Source organism: Mirounga angustirostris, unplaced genomic scaffold, assembly GCF_029215605.1.
Source record: "Mirounga angustirostris isolate CCGP_5_RB_7025 unplaced genomic scaffold, mMirAng1.0.hap1 SCAF_12, whole genome shotgun sequence".
NCBI classification, from domain to species: Eukaryota; Metazoa; Chordata; class Mammalia; order Carnivora; family Phocidae; genus Mirounga; species Mirounga angustirostris.
This window is the reverse complement of record NW_026991720.1, coordinates 67,480,344-67,497,225: the sequence shown is the minus strand read 5'-3', so window position 1 is coordinate 67,497,225 and position 16,882 is coordinate 67,480,344. Positions and strand designations below refer to the sequence as shown.

At 41.9% G+C, this 16,882-nt stretch overlaps 1 protein-coding gene across 5 annotated transcripts in view; it reads right to left on the bottom strand.

Moving 5' to 3' along the window:
• SLC25A13 (solute carrier family 25 member 13) overlaps positions 1-16,882 on the bottom strand; it is a 180,527-nt gene that overhangs the window by 77,859 nt on the left and 85,786 nt on the right. For all 5 annotated transcript variants that reach the window (XM_064575248.1, XM_064575246.1, XM_064575244.1 and 2 more), the window contains one exon: positions 14,056-14,195. In XM_064575248.1, the coding sequence (XP_064431318.1) occupies positions 14,056-14,195 (140 nt within the window). The remainder of the gene's footprint in view (positions 1-14,055; positions 14,196-16,882) is intronic.

The following is a 16,882-nucleotide window of genomic DNA, read 5'->3' as shown; positions in this document are numbered from 1 at the left end:
CACGACAATCAAGAATGTGTCTGGAGAGGGCCACAGGTCCTGAATGAGGACACTGCTCCAGAATGAGGAAGTGGATGGTATGTGGGTCAGCCGTGGCAAAACTGCAGCAGTACCACTGTTTTAATTCCTATGATCTAAAGACAGGAAGCCCAACTGAGATTTCAGTTGTGATTCACAGGGAGTTAGCGTATATGCAAAATAAACAGCCTCCCATCAAACTGTGTAGGAGAAGCATCTCTTGCAAAGAGCATTTCATTATCTTCCTCATGACCTTGCCCATTTCCCAAATGGGCCCTCAGAGGTCTAATCTCTATGGAATTAAAAAGCACTGCAAGGACTTCAAATTATTTAAACGAGAAAAGTTTAATTAGTTGATACAGAGAATTACTGCTTTTTTTTTCAACTTTGGCGAGACAATGACTTACAGTAGTGTAAAAACAAATCATCCCTATGAGGTGGCGCGAGCTAAAGCACAGCAGAAGTGACGCAAGCCTGATCATGCTTCAAAGTGCTCCATCTCCCTTCTCTTCCCCCAGAAAGGTGGGAGATGAAGGAAGCTTGATAAAATATTAATAATAATTGAAGTTGCATAATGGGAACACGGTGGGTCACAGTGTAATATACTTTGCTACTTTAGAAGAGTTTGAAAATTTTAAATTTAAAAAAAATTTTAAAAGACAATACCATAGTAAGAATCAGAGTTCTTATCCTATTCAAAAGCTTCTTCTCAGCCATAGCATCTGCCAGTTTTGATCCAGCCTGTCCCTGTCCCAAGGCTCTTCTGGGACCTTTATCTCCCTGGTGACTCTTCCACTTAAATGGGAGGCTTCTGTCAGCCCTCTGTCCTCAAGTCTCCTCACTCTACTCCCCTAGGCCTCAAAGATTTCTCAGAAGGCTTGAATCCCAGATCCAAATCTCACTTATCTGCTGGACCAGAATTCCTAAGTGCTCAGAGAATATATCCACGTGGGTATCTTGTAAAGGCCACACAATGGCACATCACTAAATCCAAGGAGCTACTCTCAGCCTGGTCTCCAGCACCCCATGCTCAGTCCTTCCAGACCTTCCACACACCCCGACCTTTGTCTGCATTCCTCCCTCCGCCTGGTGTAGACTGCAGCTTCTTTCTGTAGTTCCTGAAATCCTACCACTTTCCTCCAGGCTTATCTCAAATGCCACCACTTAAGTAAATGTAAGTAGGTCTCTTAGCTGAAAAGAACTGATGTGATCATGTGGCTCCCTGCTTGCACCTCAATCCGTAAGATTTCCATCTTACTTGAAGCAGTTGTTTCTATTCCTGTCTTTCCCCTACCTCGCCAGGGAAAGGAGACTATGTCCTATTCATCCCTCCACTGGTGTAGGCAGAATGCCTTAGATATACTAGGTACTCAATAAACCACAGACATCATCTTCAGTGACAGGTATTCTATAAAACCAATTGAATGAACAAATCACACTCTACTGAACGAGAAGGTGTTCTCTGTATAAGTGCCTCCAATTTAAGAGGAAGAAACCAACTGTTAAACACCCTGTAGTGAAAAATGACCACAGTATGTATTCAGTTGAAAGTAAATGAACACAGTCTCCTTCGAATTACCAGACCCACTGCTAAAGCTATTGTAAGGCAAGATTACTCTCAACAACAGTAGGTGTGTTCACTTAGTTATCATCCCCACCCCACCTCCCGCCCCCACAGTTTATAACTCAACTAGAGTCTTAGGGATCCACAGACCAGGATACCAGAAAAGGCATCACCCACCCTGGCCACCCCATTTCCTCAGAATTCCTGGCCCCCTCATGTCCTCAGAACACGAAGACCAACCTGTTCGGAATTTCAAATTGGGAAACAGACATCAAAGTGGGGGTGGGTGCTCACACGGCAGAGCAGGGGATGCATCTGTAATAGGGATGGTGTCACTAACCATTTCTGTGCCTACACTTCAGGATCCAACATTTACTAGTGGGGATCCCTCGATCGCAGAACATGAAAGCACTTTTAACTCTAATGATGAACAACTTTAGAATACATTTCCAACAGCTCTGAAAGACTGGGGACACCATAAATTCCATGAAAAACAAGAAGCTAACTGAACATCATTCTCTAAATAGTAGGATAGAGTGAAAACATTTAGTTAAGTGTTTCCTCAAACTAAAGGCAGTTTGCTGAAGAAGTGGGTTGCCTTGTGAAGAACAACTGTTTATGTCATGACTATTTAGTCTTCTGGGTGAAGAAATAAAGCTATTACCTTAACCAACACAACAACCATGTTAACAGCATTTAGTGAACATATATTATGCACCAGATACTGTTCTAAAGCATTTTACAGTTTAAACTCACTTCCTGCTCACAGCAACCCCATGAGCTGGGCACTATTATTAACTTTATTGTGGCAGTTGAGGAAACGAAGTCTCACAGGAAGCAGCGAAGCTGGAATGCAAACCCAGGCAGTTCTGCCCCCTGAGGATGCCCCTAACACTTCAGCACAGCACCTGGGGAGCCTGGGTCATGCGACCGTCAGGAATCTGATGACAAAATATATCTGACACTTAGGAATCTTAATAACTATGAAAAGACAAAAATTCAAGTGTGCTTTTTTTTTTTTTTAAAGATTTTATTTATTTATTTGACAGAGACAGAGATAGCGAGAGCAGGAACACAAGCAGCGGGAGTGGGAGAGGGAGAGCAGGCTTCCCGCAGAGCAGGGAGCCCGATGTGGGACTCGATCCCAGGACCCTGGGATCATGACCTGAGCCGAAGGCAGACGCTTAACGACTGAGCCACCCAGGCACCCTCAAGTGTGCTTTTAAATTATTCTTAATGCTCTAGATTTTTTGTTGTCTGTTTTCATGAGAAAACAGTAAAATTTGAGACTTTTTCCTTAAGGAAGATGTCTTTTATGTGCTCCAAGGGCTAGGACTGTTCTCCCAGCAAGAGTGGAGACCACGGAGAAGAGGAACCATATCTAAAGGTCTTCTGGCCTTGCTCACTTACAACCCCAAGAGACTGAGTAGAGAAAGACAAATAAGGAGGCCTTAGGGAGCCAACACATAGATACTCTATAAATACTTAAGTTGAGGGGTGCCTGGGTGGCTCAGTCGTTAAGCATCTGCCTTCGGCTCAGGTCATGATCTCCAGGTCCTGGGATCGAGCCCCACATTGGGCTCCCTGCTCAGCGGGAAGCCTGCTTCTCCTTCTCCCTCTGCCTCTCTCCCTGCTTGTGCTCTCCCTGTCTCTCTCTCTCTCAAATAAATAAATAAATCTTTAAAAAATAAATAAGTAAATACTTAAGTTGAGAATGAATGACTTTTGAAATAGATATTCAGGCTCGCTATTGATGGCAGAGTGACTGAAAATCAAAGCTCTTCACTGGCACCTCCAAAGCTGTTTAAGGAAAACCTAATGCATACCCATAGAGCCTAGACCCTGATGGTTTCTAGATCTGAACCCAAGGGGATAAAAGTGGGACAGAGAGCTTGGAGATGCACGATGTAGGGCTTAAGTAAAATAGTGATCGTTTCATGGGGCGCCTGGGTGGCTCAGATGGTTGGGCGTCTGCCTTCGGCTCAGGTCATGATCCCGGGGTCCTGGGATCGAGTCCCACATCGGGCTCCCTGCTCAGTGCAGAGCCTGCTTCTCCTTCTCCCTCTGCCATTCCCTCTGCTTGTGCTCTTCTATCTCTCTGTCAAATAAATAAATAAAATCTTAAAAAAAAAAAAAAAATAGTGATCGTTTCCAAAATGAGCAGAGGAGCAGAAAACAATGGGAGAAGCAAGAGTTACATTCAAATATTTAAAGGTTAAAGGACTACCAGGGACAAAAAAGAAGTTAGACTGGTCCTCTATATCTCTTTAAAAAAAAAAAAAAAATGGAGAAAAAAATATAGGGATCAGGTTTTAGCATAAAACACCAAAGTCTTTAACCTATACAACTCTTCAGCAATGAATCAGGCTACACCGCAAAGTAGCAGGTTCCTAGTCACTGGCAATATCTGAGCAACAACAGGCTAAGGAACATATGTCAAGGAACCTCTTTATTTTAATACAGGGAGTTATGGAAGCAATCTGTTATGATGACAAACATCTGAAGTTTGGAACAGGAATGAGCAGAGCTCAAATATCAATCATGACACTCCTAGGAGGATTAGGGGAGTATATATCTTACAGCCCCTGCAACATCGACCGTGGAGGGTTGTAAAAACGAGACGTCATGCATGACAGGCACTTACTAAGTGGGAACTTTGATTTTTGTTGAGGTGAATGGTTTAAAATCCTCTAAAGACCCTTTCAGTGTTAGGTTCTTTGAGTCTTTAAAAAATCACCTCATAAGGAACAGTGGCTCTGCTGAGTCATTCTGAACCAGCCACAGAAACAGAGAGATGAAGACCAGATTGGGTAGAGAACACAGTAACGGCTGAACACCCAAGCACTTAATTACAGGCCAGAGGCCAGGCCAAGAACTTAAAACATGGTACTTCATGAAAGCCTCACAATAATTCTGTCAAGTAATTATTATCTTTATCTTCCAGAGAGGTACCTGGAGCTCTGGGAGGTTAACTAACTAGTCCAAAGTCACACAGCCAGGAAGTGGCAGAACTGGGATCTATTCTGAGTTATTGTCTGATTGTAAAACTGGGATTTTTAACCACTAGCTGATGCTGCCTTGGGTAAAATCGTAAGAGGATTGTTAACAGATAACTGGAAAAGAGATTTTAAGAAAAGCTTTGGTGACGACTTAATACATAAAATGGAGCAAGATAGATCTCAAAGAATCCTCCCCTTGGATGATGAGAGAGATAGAAGCATCTACCATGAAGGAGAACACCTAAGGGGAAAGAGACGAGACAGTTGCCGATGAGAAACTTGGGGCGAGATGGGCTTAAGTTATAAAACAGAAGTTGAGCTATAAACAAAAGAAAGCTAGAGGTACAGACAGAAATGTAAATGTGGGAAAGGGAGATAGCAGGATTTCAGTGGGGGAGAAAACCAAAAGCTACCATTTAACTGTTACTAAGTGTATGTTACGCTGCAGCGACTATTGTGTTTTCCCTGTTTCATCTCTATGAATCCTCCCAACGGACTTAAGAGGTGGGCCCTCCGTCACCTCCATTTAGTAGTTGGGAAAATGAAGTAAAGAGCAGCTCAGGGTCACATGATGCTGAGGATGAACCTGGACATGCACCTGAGCGGTCCGGCTCTGGAGTTGCAATCTTAACCTACATGGACTGTCTGTTCCTTTTCGGGGGACGCCTAGCAAAAACCCGAAGAAAAAAATAACACTTGTAGAAATAGAGGAGATCGGCCCACAGTACATCAAAAGAGCAGCCAAGTGACCAAAGAATGCAACTGATATCTTAAAAAAGTGAGTATGGAAATACAACAGAGGGCCTGGGACCTGGTGGGAAACCCAGAGAGCTGGGAAGATGGCACAGCCCTGCCAAGGGAGCTCAGCTCTCACCAGTGCCAGGCGACGGGGCGCTTGCTAAGTGCTGCTGACAGGGACGGCAAAGACTAAGGAGAAAGGGCCAACCTCCACCCGAGGCCACAAGGTCACAGAGCAAGGAGCCCCAGGGCTATCTCGAAGACAGTTCTGCTCAAGCACATGAAAGGAGGCCCAATTTCTCTTTCTTATTTGCCAGCGAACGGTTTTCTGTTCCTGCTATTCTGCTGCATGATGATTAATGGAATAGGCTTTTACTGCAGCCGTTTCCAACTACTTCAGCAAACCCATTCAGATTGCTGGAGGGAAAGAAAAAAATCAAACTCTTCAAAATTGCTAGCTGTACAGAAATAAACATATGGGGGGGGTTACACCATTTCAGGTCTAACATTCATGCTTCTAATAGTTCCAGGCCTGTCATTTCCTTAATAATGTCCAATTTTCAAGTGGGTATATTTTGAATGCAAAAATTCTCTCCACCTCTATTCAGACATGCAAGTTTGTGCTTCAGCCTGAGGACAATTTATCAGAACAAAAAACAAAACAAAACAAAATAGACCAACAGACCTTCAAAACAAGCAGCAGATCCAGATGATTTATATTATAAAGCCAAGAACACCAAAAAAGACCCCTGGCTAGTTTGCATGTTTTGTGTTTTGTACAGTTATGAAATTAAAAAAAAAATTAACTAAAACTTTAATAAAAGGAGGGCGTTATCAATAAGGATATGACTCAAAAGAATTCTGGGGAAAATGCAGGTAATTATTTAAGAAAACAAGGAAGAAACTGTATAAAGATTTGCTTTAAAAATATGGTATCACATTTAGCCCTCCTTTAAATAAATTCTGTATTACATTGAGTTTCAGAACCTGTATTCAACACACAAGTATCCGCTTCATTTTCACAATCCTGTGCTAATTCGGAGGGGAAAAAAATCTAGTTAAAATAAAGATCCACATATTACTAAACAGAGTTAAAAACAGAACTTAGCAAAGGAATAGGGAGAGAGATAAGTAGTTCCCATTCGTGACATTTTTCTGTGTCCCCCATATTCCACCCATGCGGTCAGACTTCCAGAGTTCAGGGTGAAATTTCATCCCCAATTCACTGGGTGGGGCCTTTAATTGAAAAAGTCCTTAGCAGAGCATTGCATGTGGCCCTGCACACACAGCAACACCTCGGCAGAAACCAAGTACAGAGCTCTTCCATCTCGATTTCCTTACTCTTCTGATTTAACGTTAAACTTCACAGTGGGTAGCAGCTGGGGAGATGTTGTATGGAGTGCTCATTTTTACCAGGATGTTACTGTAAAAGCCTGCACACCAGGCTGCTCAGCAAAACAGCAAGCAGACAAACACCACGGACGCAACAGCATGATGAATTCTCATTTCCTCTGCCCAGAGAGTGGAAAGTGCAACGTGAACGCAATGCGTCCTGCATCTAATTCTCCAAGTGACCGGGATAGGACCACATCTGCAGTCACCCACCACCAAACTAGCAATGGCTTCCAGCTGAACACAAAATACAATCTAATCTCCTAGAAGAGCTGAGGGCAAACAACATTAGCTACTTTCCCTCGTTTCATTTTGGAATATCAAGTTGGGGCTGTATTTATGAAACACTACCGAAGCTGTACTCAGACTCCATCTGGTCCAACTTAAAGATCAACATAAAAAGCACTCACATGTTAAAAATGGAAGTATAATCATGGTCTCTGGCTACTAAAGATCCATGGTCTAGGTATTTTAACTAATACAGATGGCAAGGTGAGGGACAAAAGAGAGATACAAATGGCTTGGGTTATTCGATCCTAAACAAGGACCTTGTTATTGTCTACTAACCTGTTTAAACGACTATGGCTTCAGTGAGTTCGACGACAAGTGATTGTTTTTTGTTCACACCTGACGTGTTCTATCAATTCCAAAGCTTGAGAATTTGATGTTGCCATGGCTGAAGGCTACGTTTCCTTCTGTTTGGAGGGGGGGGGTACAATTTCTTTTTTGTGTTGAAAGCTTTGCCTTTACCAGGATGGCATGACGAGTACAGCGCTGTTAAGTGATGGTGACTCTAAAGGGTCGACCACAGCTGGCCAGGAGCAGCCGATCTCTGGCCGGAAGAGTGACAGGCGACAACCACCAGCGCCTGGAAACAGTAGCTTCCAGAGTTCTACTCTCTAGGGCTCAGAAACTAAATAACCAAAACGTCCATTTTACACTGAAAAGACTAGCCCGGATCTGTACACCATGCTGACCCACAAGCCAAAATGGGTCAATTTCACTTCACAAAAATAACCCAAGTTGTTTGGTTGCCGTTATTAGCATGAATATGCTCTGGCATCCAACAGGACGGTCACGGAACTCGAGATCCTTGCCAGTGTGTGTGTCCAGTCTAGGACACAAGACAGCTCTGATTCCCAGGAGCAACTCCCAACTCTATCTACAGTGACTCATCCTCTTCTGACAAAAGGGGGACCTGAATAAAGTTACAGTAAAACACCCACACCTTTGGGTTCAGGGCTCTCTGTTGGGTTAGGTAACTTCATTCTTAAATTCTATTTGAGGAGAAGACATTTAGAGAGGATTTTCAGCCCCATTCCCTCCCAAGTCAGCAATCCTATTTCTTGGGAAATTAAAGCAACCCAAACTTAAACTCCGGCCTCTTCATGAATTCAGAGCATTGCTCATTTCTTGATGATTTCTTTTCGAGCAAGAGGAGGAAGGCCCTTGGAAACAGAAGAAATTTCCTGGCTCCGTAAAATGAGGAACAGAATTCCTTGGAAATGCCCAAGTCTGTGGGCCCGTAGTGGGGCTCCTATAGTACCGTCTGACCTCCAAGGAACTGAAGAGAAGAGGTGGAAATAGCCCAGCAGCACACAAGTGAAGAGCGATTACAAGCAAAGCACTGCTCTGCAGCCCCTCGGGAAAACCGCCTCCTCTGTGCGCCCCATTTCAGTAGCCCATCACCACCCTTCCACTTGCCCGAGCCTGAAACTCACCTAAAAAAAGGTGTGAACTGGGAGTTTTACCTTATCCTTAACTGTCTCCATCCTATTAAATCACTAAGCCTGATCAGGCCTATCCCTCACCTTCTCTTGAATCCACCTGCTTTGGCTCATCACCTTTACCATCCAACCAAGGCCACTGTTGTTTCTCTCTGGAATTAGAAAGTGACCAACCAGTCTTCCCTGACCTCAATGAGATCCCACTCCATTGGATTTTCCACACAACAGCCAGGACGATCTTTCTGGAACACAAATCTGATCATGTTTGCCTGTCTAAGCTTCTCATCAACACTGGGATGAAAACCTGAAAACCCGATTCTGTGCTTTTTAAACAGTCAGGGTTTTTGTAGTCTAGACCAGTGTTTCTCAATGTGTGGCCCTTGGACCATCTGGAATATCACAATTCAGGATTCTTGTTTGAAAGGCAGTTTCTTAGGCCCTGTCCAGACCTACTGAAACAGACCCTTGAGGGGCAGAGAGGCCAGGATTCTGTCTTTTAAAATAATCACTTCAGAAAAATTTTACCCAAAATCTGAAAAACATTGCCAGAGACTTATGAAAATTAAAATCAGCTTCAGTTCCACCTATCTCACCCTGAACAACTCCAGAAAACTAAGCCTCTGTGTGCTCATCTTTCATACAGAAACAATGGCAAATGCTTAACATCTAAGATGATCACAAGGACAAATACGAGTAAAAGCACTTTCTAAGCTGGAAAATGCTATGTGAGAGGTAACTGAAAACAGATTTCTAGTTAACACATATATTGCATTTGGTAGCCATCCTAGACTTTTCTATTCTGAATCTGGAGCAACTAGAATCTATGTGTAGATTATTTTAAAATTATTAATAATATGTGAAATATATACCTATGATTATAAAAGATCATCAAAATGACACCTGAAAATGTCATTACCTGAAAATGACAGGGGTGCCTGGTTGGCTCAGTCGGTTGAGCACTGGACTCTTGGTTTTGGCTCAGGTCATGATCTCAGGGTCATGGGATCGAGCCCTGTGTGGGGCTCTGCACTCAGTGCAGAGTCTGCTGGAGATTCCCTCTCTCACCCTCTGTCCCTCCCACTTGTGCTCTCGCTCTCTCCCTCTCTCTAAAATAAAGAAATAAATCTTAAAAAAAAAAAAGGTAACTGAAAATGACTGAAACACATACCCCTACTAAGGGCCTCTTTTGTTATATTTGGCAATTAATGGATGGGGGTCAGGAATGCTCAATGTCCAGCAAGGCATGACTGTACACCATTCAGAAGCACAGCCCCTTCCAGGAACAGAAACTAGTTTTTTATAGCCTTGGCCCTGGAGATAATGTAATAAAATGGCAACAGCATAATATTTTTAATCCCTCACAAGTCTGTGATCTTATGGAAGAAGCTACTAAGCTCTAATAGTTTCTGTGTACTCGTTTGGGGTACTCCTTTGGGAACCCAATGAAAGCCATGAGCATTTTCCCCAGAAAATTACCGGTAAATGCAAACTTTTACCTAGAGTCCGTTTATTCTTTTGCATACAATAGGGGGTAATGATAATTACCTCTCACAGTATTGGGATGCTATTATCAGAAACAGAATATTTAAAAGCACTTCATAAATTATAAAGATTGTTACTATTATTACTTCTATTTTCAAGAGTGAATCTTAGTACCAACAGAATAATTTAGCAGAAAAGTTTAAGAGGTCTCACTCTGTGCTCACATTTGCCTATGATGTCCACCCAATAACCAACTAAAAATGATCTCCCAAAGAAGATATACAAATGACCACTAAGCACATGAAAAGATGCTTGGCATCATTAGACATTCGGAAAATGCAAATCAAACTCACAAATGAGATACTGCTAAGAGGCCTAAAGCGAAAGGCCTCAGTTGCTCATCTGCAAAATGGGGTAGTTAACTAGATGTACTTACGCTGGTCTCTGGTCCTTTAAGTTTGTCCTTTCGATGGCTGCCCTGACCACACTTGGAATGTTGGTTTCAGCTCTACAGCTGCCATAGGGTCTGTGCTACAAACTCCTGAGGGTTTTTGCTACAAGAGAGCAGCCTTGTGGGGTGTACACACTTGCTTGCAGCTGTTCCTTCTGAGCTATCGGATGGATAAACACAGCAACAACCCCTAGATCTGTGCATTGTAAGGATCTAAGAAGTTGTTATCTCTGTACCTCTTGGCCCTTTGCACAAGGCCTCTGGACAAACCCTGCATGTTCTGCAAACATTTGCTCAACTGGGTGGTTTGTCTCAAGCGAGTCATAATCACAGCACAAGAAATACTCTGCACAGGGTAGAAAGTTTAAGTTGATGCCATTTATGAACAGGAGTTCCATCAGGTATAGAAGAAGAGTATTTCTCCAAATTGTTTTCTAAAAAATTCAGTATATTAAAACCCATTTTCAACTAGCAACCATAAAATTGAAATCAAGAATAGATGTATGTGGGCGCCTGGGTGGCTCAGTTGGTTAAGCGACTGCCTTCGGCTCAGGTCATGATCCTGGAGTCCCGGGATCGAGTCCCACGTCGGGCTCCCTGCACAGCAGGGAGTCTGCCTCTCTCTCTGACCCTCCCCCCTCTCATGCTCTCTATCTCATTCTCTCTCTCAAATAAATAAATAAAATCTTTAAAAAAAAAAAAAAGAATAGATGTATGCGGAAATATTCACAATATTTTAAAATACACCTACATACCCTCATATCAAACTACTCCCATTCACACATACACACTCCTCATGTAGTTAAGAGAGGACGACAGACCTGGAGACAAAACACAGGAGCAGTAAATTCAACAGTATCATTGATGGGGTAACAGGACTGCAGTCCCACTTGCTTCTGAAATTCTTCTCTATCAACTAGGAACAAGACTCTGGGAAGGAGGCTTTGTATCCCTGCTTCTTGCTTCAACACTATCATTTACAGGGAAATTGTAAGTCAGGCATGCTTAGCTCAAAGAATATCAAATTGATTCACCACTTTATGAAGTTAAAACCAAAGCACAGAAAACAACACACCAGCAGAGCATTCAAGCAGCGCCCATGACTGGCACCAGCCCAGCGAGCGGGCAGCTTGGCCAGACAGGGAACATGTCAAGTCCTCACAGCCACGTGGTGGCTTATAACAAACTCGCACGTGCTCAGATAAGAGTAAAACACTCATATGGGAAGAAAACAGAAATCTGACCTTGCCAGAGAATGGCTCTGCTCACCGGTCACAAGCAGCTGTACGTAGACCAGCATAGGTAACTCACAAATGGGACACTTCAGTTGGCTGGAAGCAGCCCGAACTCCCTTCTAGGACCGTCTGTAGGACAGAGCAGTGTTTTCTCTACATACCACTAAGGCTCCCTGAAAACACAAACACTTCTCAGCTGTCCCGATGGCCGCTCCTCTTCCTTGTCAGGTGCCAGGTAGCAGCATGCCCGGGGACAGGCCTTTCATGGTGTGAGCGGCCAAGCACTTGCTTTCACAAGCTTGGCACCAGCCGGGGAGCTCCTGCCTACTTCTGAGCCCTGCCCTAGGGCAGAAAGGCGGGTGTGTGCTCGACAAAGCAAGAGCCCAAAATATAGGAGATTAAGCTTTCTTCTATCTTTAAGGAGTTCCTGCCTACAGAAAAGAGCCCAAAGGAAGCCAACCAAGCATTCGGAGTAGGGGTCTGAAGCTAAACCTGCATTCAGAAAAGAGTTCAAAGGAAGCCAACAAAACATGTGAATGGGGGGTGGGGGAAGTAATCCAACGGTGGACATCAAAACTGGCATTTCACTGACATTCACAGAAAGTAAATGTAAGCGACTGCCCTACAAGTTGCAGCTGGAAACAATCAGTAATCCCTGAGTCATTTAATCTGACTCTGGTTTCTCCATATCTTGAAGAAGGCCTAGAAGCCGCTCTGAGTGGCTTACAGCTGACTCAATTCAGCCTAATTGATACCTGCTTAAAAGGGAAACGTGATCATCCCTACTACTGCTAACGTCCCATTAAGGCTAAAAGTTAATTAGGTCGTGTTCCATAAAGTCAATTTGAGGCATTTGTCTCAATAGCATTATTGTAATTATTCCTCATCAAAATGAATACCACCTCCTATGCGCGCCAATGTCTTGTGTAAACAACAGCAAAAATCCAACAACTCACATTCCATTCTACACCTGAGTTATTTAAGTCGGTTTGTGTTTACATAGAACGGAAAAAGGGGATTCATAGACATTAACATTTAAAAAAAATACAAAGGTATGTTTAAAACATCTTGCTTTAAGTTTCCGAAGACCGGGAAAATAATAGCAAACTAAATAAATAGCATGACAAATTTTATATATCATAACAAAACCACTAAAAGTCAAAAACAGAAGTACCTATTAAAGTCAACCTAGTACATATGCTCGTGCCTGAGAGTGGATCCCACAAAATGCTGACTGAATGAGCACATGACACAGCCTACTCGCGTGTGTGCGTGTGTGCGTGCGTGTGTGTGTTTGTGGGCATGCATTCTTGAGCCCTGAACATCCACCCTGACACTACACCTTGCCACCACACCTCAGAAGGCTCTGGCAAAGTCTTAGGCACATGAAATAAACAGGGGCAGCAGGATACCCCCAAAGACATTTCTAGTGACAAAGGAAAGAAGGTCATTTCCCTGGCAAATTTTCCCTCAAGACCCAGAATTTAAACACAGCAAAATAATGGCCTTCAGTGAGTCTTTTTAATTTACATTTAATAAAATATAAATAAAATTAAATGTTAGAGAAACAAAACAAATGCATCAAAGTCCAAAAGAAAGAATCATACAGCCTACCTACCATACAGATATTGACCTTTAGTGACTAAATGTTAATATTGGAATTAAAACATTCTAAGAATTACACCTCAGGAGGACAACTAAAGTGCAATCATGTTTTGTTACTACTTGTCCACTGGCATCATCAGTGGTCTAATGATGGGACCACAATGGGATGCGGGTGGTGATGAGAGAAAGGCAGGAGGGACAAGGCCAAGGAAGGTGTACCCCAGAAATGTAAACAACCCTGAGTTTCACCCTGGGTATGGACAGCAGATACTCTCTGAACAGTGATTCTCAAACTTGGCTGCACATCATAAGCACCTGGGAAGCTTTCACTATCCCAATGCCCAGGTTCTCGCTGCCCACCTCCCCAGTCAAATCTAATCTCTAGAGGTGGGGGACCCAAATACCAGTTGTTTTTAAAGCTCCCCAAGTGATTTCAATCTGCAGTCAAGTTGCAGACCCAGTGCCTTTGTCTATAAAAGGCCTCCAGTGAAATAATTCTACAGTTAGATGCTGATGAGGACATGTCTGTCCATTTCTCAAAGAAAAACAAAATATTGGTGTATAGTAGTGGAACTAGTCATAAGCCAAGAATTCAAGTTCCAATCCTGCCCCTTCCCCGACTTATGTGACTTTTCAGCAAATCACTTGATTTCCTGGGGCCTCAATGCATATTCCTTTTCCACAGGAAGGGATTCTACACAGTCTGTAGGAACCCATTTAATCATATCTTGTTTACATACTAATGAAGAAATACTTTCAAATAGGATGGTGTGTCTAGGTTAGCAATTTTGAGGTAAATCAGGATCCCAGTTTTACTTATTTACTCTTTAAGAGCTGGACCCACCAGTAAAAACTGAGTGAATTCTGCATATGTCAGGTGTCTTTTTCTTTCTTTTCCAAAATGTAGTTGCACAAATTCTGAATCCCAGTTAAATGGAATACGTTGATGAATTGTGGTCTGTCCAAAAACTTGCTTAACGTCCTCTGAAAAGAGAAAAGAAAGATAAAAACAAATTAGATTTATCCTTATATAGTAAGTTACTAAAAGGATATTGCTACTTTCTCCTTATAAAAAATAATTCAACTTTAAAACCACACAGGTTATAAAACCATGGCAAAAATAAAAGTTGGAATCTTCATGCAATCAGTCAAGAAACCAAAATTAATAGTCCCACCAATAAAGAGAAGAAAAAAATCAAGAAGTCACACACAGATACACGCATGCATGCACGCACGCCTAGAAGGCAGTAGGAAACCAAACCAAAATGATCATCTAATTCTAATATCATCATCTCACATGTTTTGTTTCAACAAGTATTATTTTCTAAACACAGGGGACATATGTACATATAGAAACACACACAGCACTATACAAGTCTTAAATATAGTCCTTTCTCAAGTTATTAAAAAGTTCTCGACTCTTTAATAATATTGGTTCTCCCAATCCATGTGCATGGAATATTTTTCCATTTGTTTGTGTCATCTTCAAGTGACATAAGTCAGGCAGAGAAAGACAAATACCATGTGACTTCACTATGTGGAATTCAAGAAACAAATGATGGTGACAGATGGCGACTACTTTATCATGGTGAGCACTGTATATATATATATATATATATATAGAATTGTTAAATCATTATGTTGTACTCCTGAAACTAATACTACACTGTATGCTAAATACACTTCAGTTTTTAAAAAAAGTTACTGAGGATTTAGAAATCAGCCAGAAATATCTTGAAGCACATACTCAACAGCACTAAGACCATTTGAGCTTTAAAAAGTTCCACCAGTCCTGAGAGAAAGGCGTTTAAAGACAAAGGTGATGGGGAAGTAGAGCCCACAGCCCAATTTCTTCAACTTGATACAGCACATCGTCCACAGAATCCCATTTTAGATGGGCACCGAATGTACTAGTAATGATCCTTCACCTCTTTTGAGCCTCTTCCACAAATATATCAGTAAGAAAACTGACAAAGAAAACAACAATAGGAAAAACCTGACTTTTCTAAAGCTTCACGTTTCTATTTACAAGTCTCCCCCCTCCCAACAAAAATGTGTTTGGAGGGCAGAGGGACACAAATTATTATATTAATGAAATTTTGTCCTGGCCTTCACTTCCTTAAATATATCTACCAAACCTGCTCATTTTTATGAGCAAACTGTGCCTGATACCTTGGGGATTCCCCCTCCCCTTGCACCCATTAAAAAAGAAAAAAGAAGTTAGTCCTTTAGTTCTCCAAAAGGAGCCAAAAACTTTGGCACAGGTTTCCACTGTTTCCCCCAAATTTCCTACTTCTACCCCATTTCATCCACAAGTTTTTATTACATGTCTTTAACATTTCCAGAAAGTTTTTAAGTTTGGCCATGAAGAAACAGGCCAGTGCTGCCATCAGCAGAAGGATGGGCGTTTATCTGCAGAGAAGGCAGTAAAAATCAGAACTATGCTGGGCATAAATTTTATAAAAGGTGGCAGAAAATCTCAGGCTGGCCCTGAAGAGGACAATAACAAAAAAGTTTTAAAGTACAACTCTCAATTTCCTTGAATTTATTCTGTCTTTTAGGAAGAGAGAGAGAGAGAGAGAGAGGGGAAAAAGGAAGTGAAACAAGAATTGAGATTTAAAAGAAAAAAACAAAAAAGGAAAGATCCCCAGAGAGTGAGGGTGATGGTTGTCCTCGATGAAATAAATTAAGCAGGAAAAACAAGTTTCTTTACAGCTCTAAAACATCTAAGAAATTCCTGAACCAAAATTCCAATGGCTTGGCTTCAAATGCTACTACTAATCAGGACTAACCTTTCTGAGGCATTAGCCATGTGCCAAGTACTATTCTAACGGCTCTATGCATCAGTCCTCAGTGGTGAAACAGATAATGCCCTAGAAAATCCGTAGCTTCTTTCCATTCTAAATTTCCATACCTCTGCATGAAGCAGGCCCCACAGAGGTTCAGAGAAGGCTCCCACAATCTTCTAATCTAGACCAATAAAGTATCTAGTGGGAAATGATGTTCAAATGACAAAGACGTGACCAAAAGAAAAAACACAATTTTTACACTGTAAAAATTTCATACCATAATAAAATGTAAACAAAAATGGTGTCCTAGTCATTTTTCTGCCAAGCATGCAGATGGAGTAAAGTTTTACATAATAATCATGCATAGCTTTCAAAAATGACATTCTTCCTTTTCCTGACTTCTCTCTCCTTCAGTGTCCCATACAAAGTAACAGACGGTAGTAACCAAATACTGGTATATAAAGCTATGAGACTTATTATTCATTTTAATATTTATATGGTCTAAGACTGGAAATATACATACATAAATTTAAGTCACTCAAGAATGAGTAAATGAGGGCACCTGGGTGGCTCAGTTGGTTAAGCGACTGCCTTTGGCTCAGGTCATGATCCTGGAGTCCCGGGATCGAGTCCCGCATCGGGCTCCCTGCTCAGCGGGGAGTCTGCTTCTCCCTCTGACCCTCCTCCCTCTCATGCTCTCTGTCTCTCATTCACTCTGTCATTCATAAATAAATAAATAAATAAATAAATAAATAAATAAATAAATAAAAATAATTAATAAATAGTAAATGAATTTAAAATGTGCCTCACTGTAACCTAATTAGTTTTCCTATAATTAAAGTAACATTTACTGCCTAGTAGAGGCTCTGACTTGAATTCAAA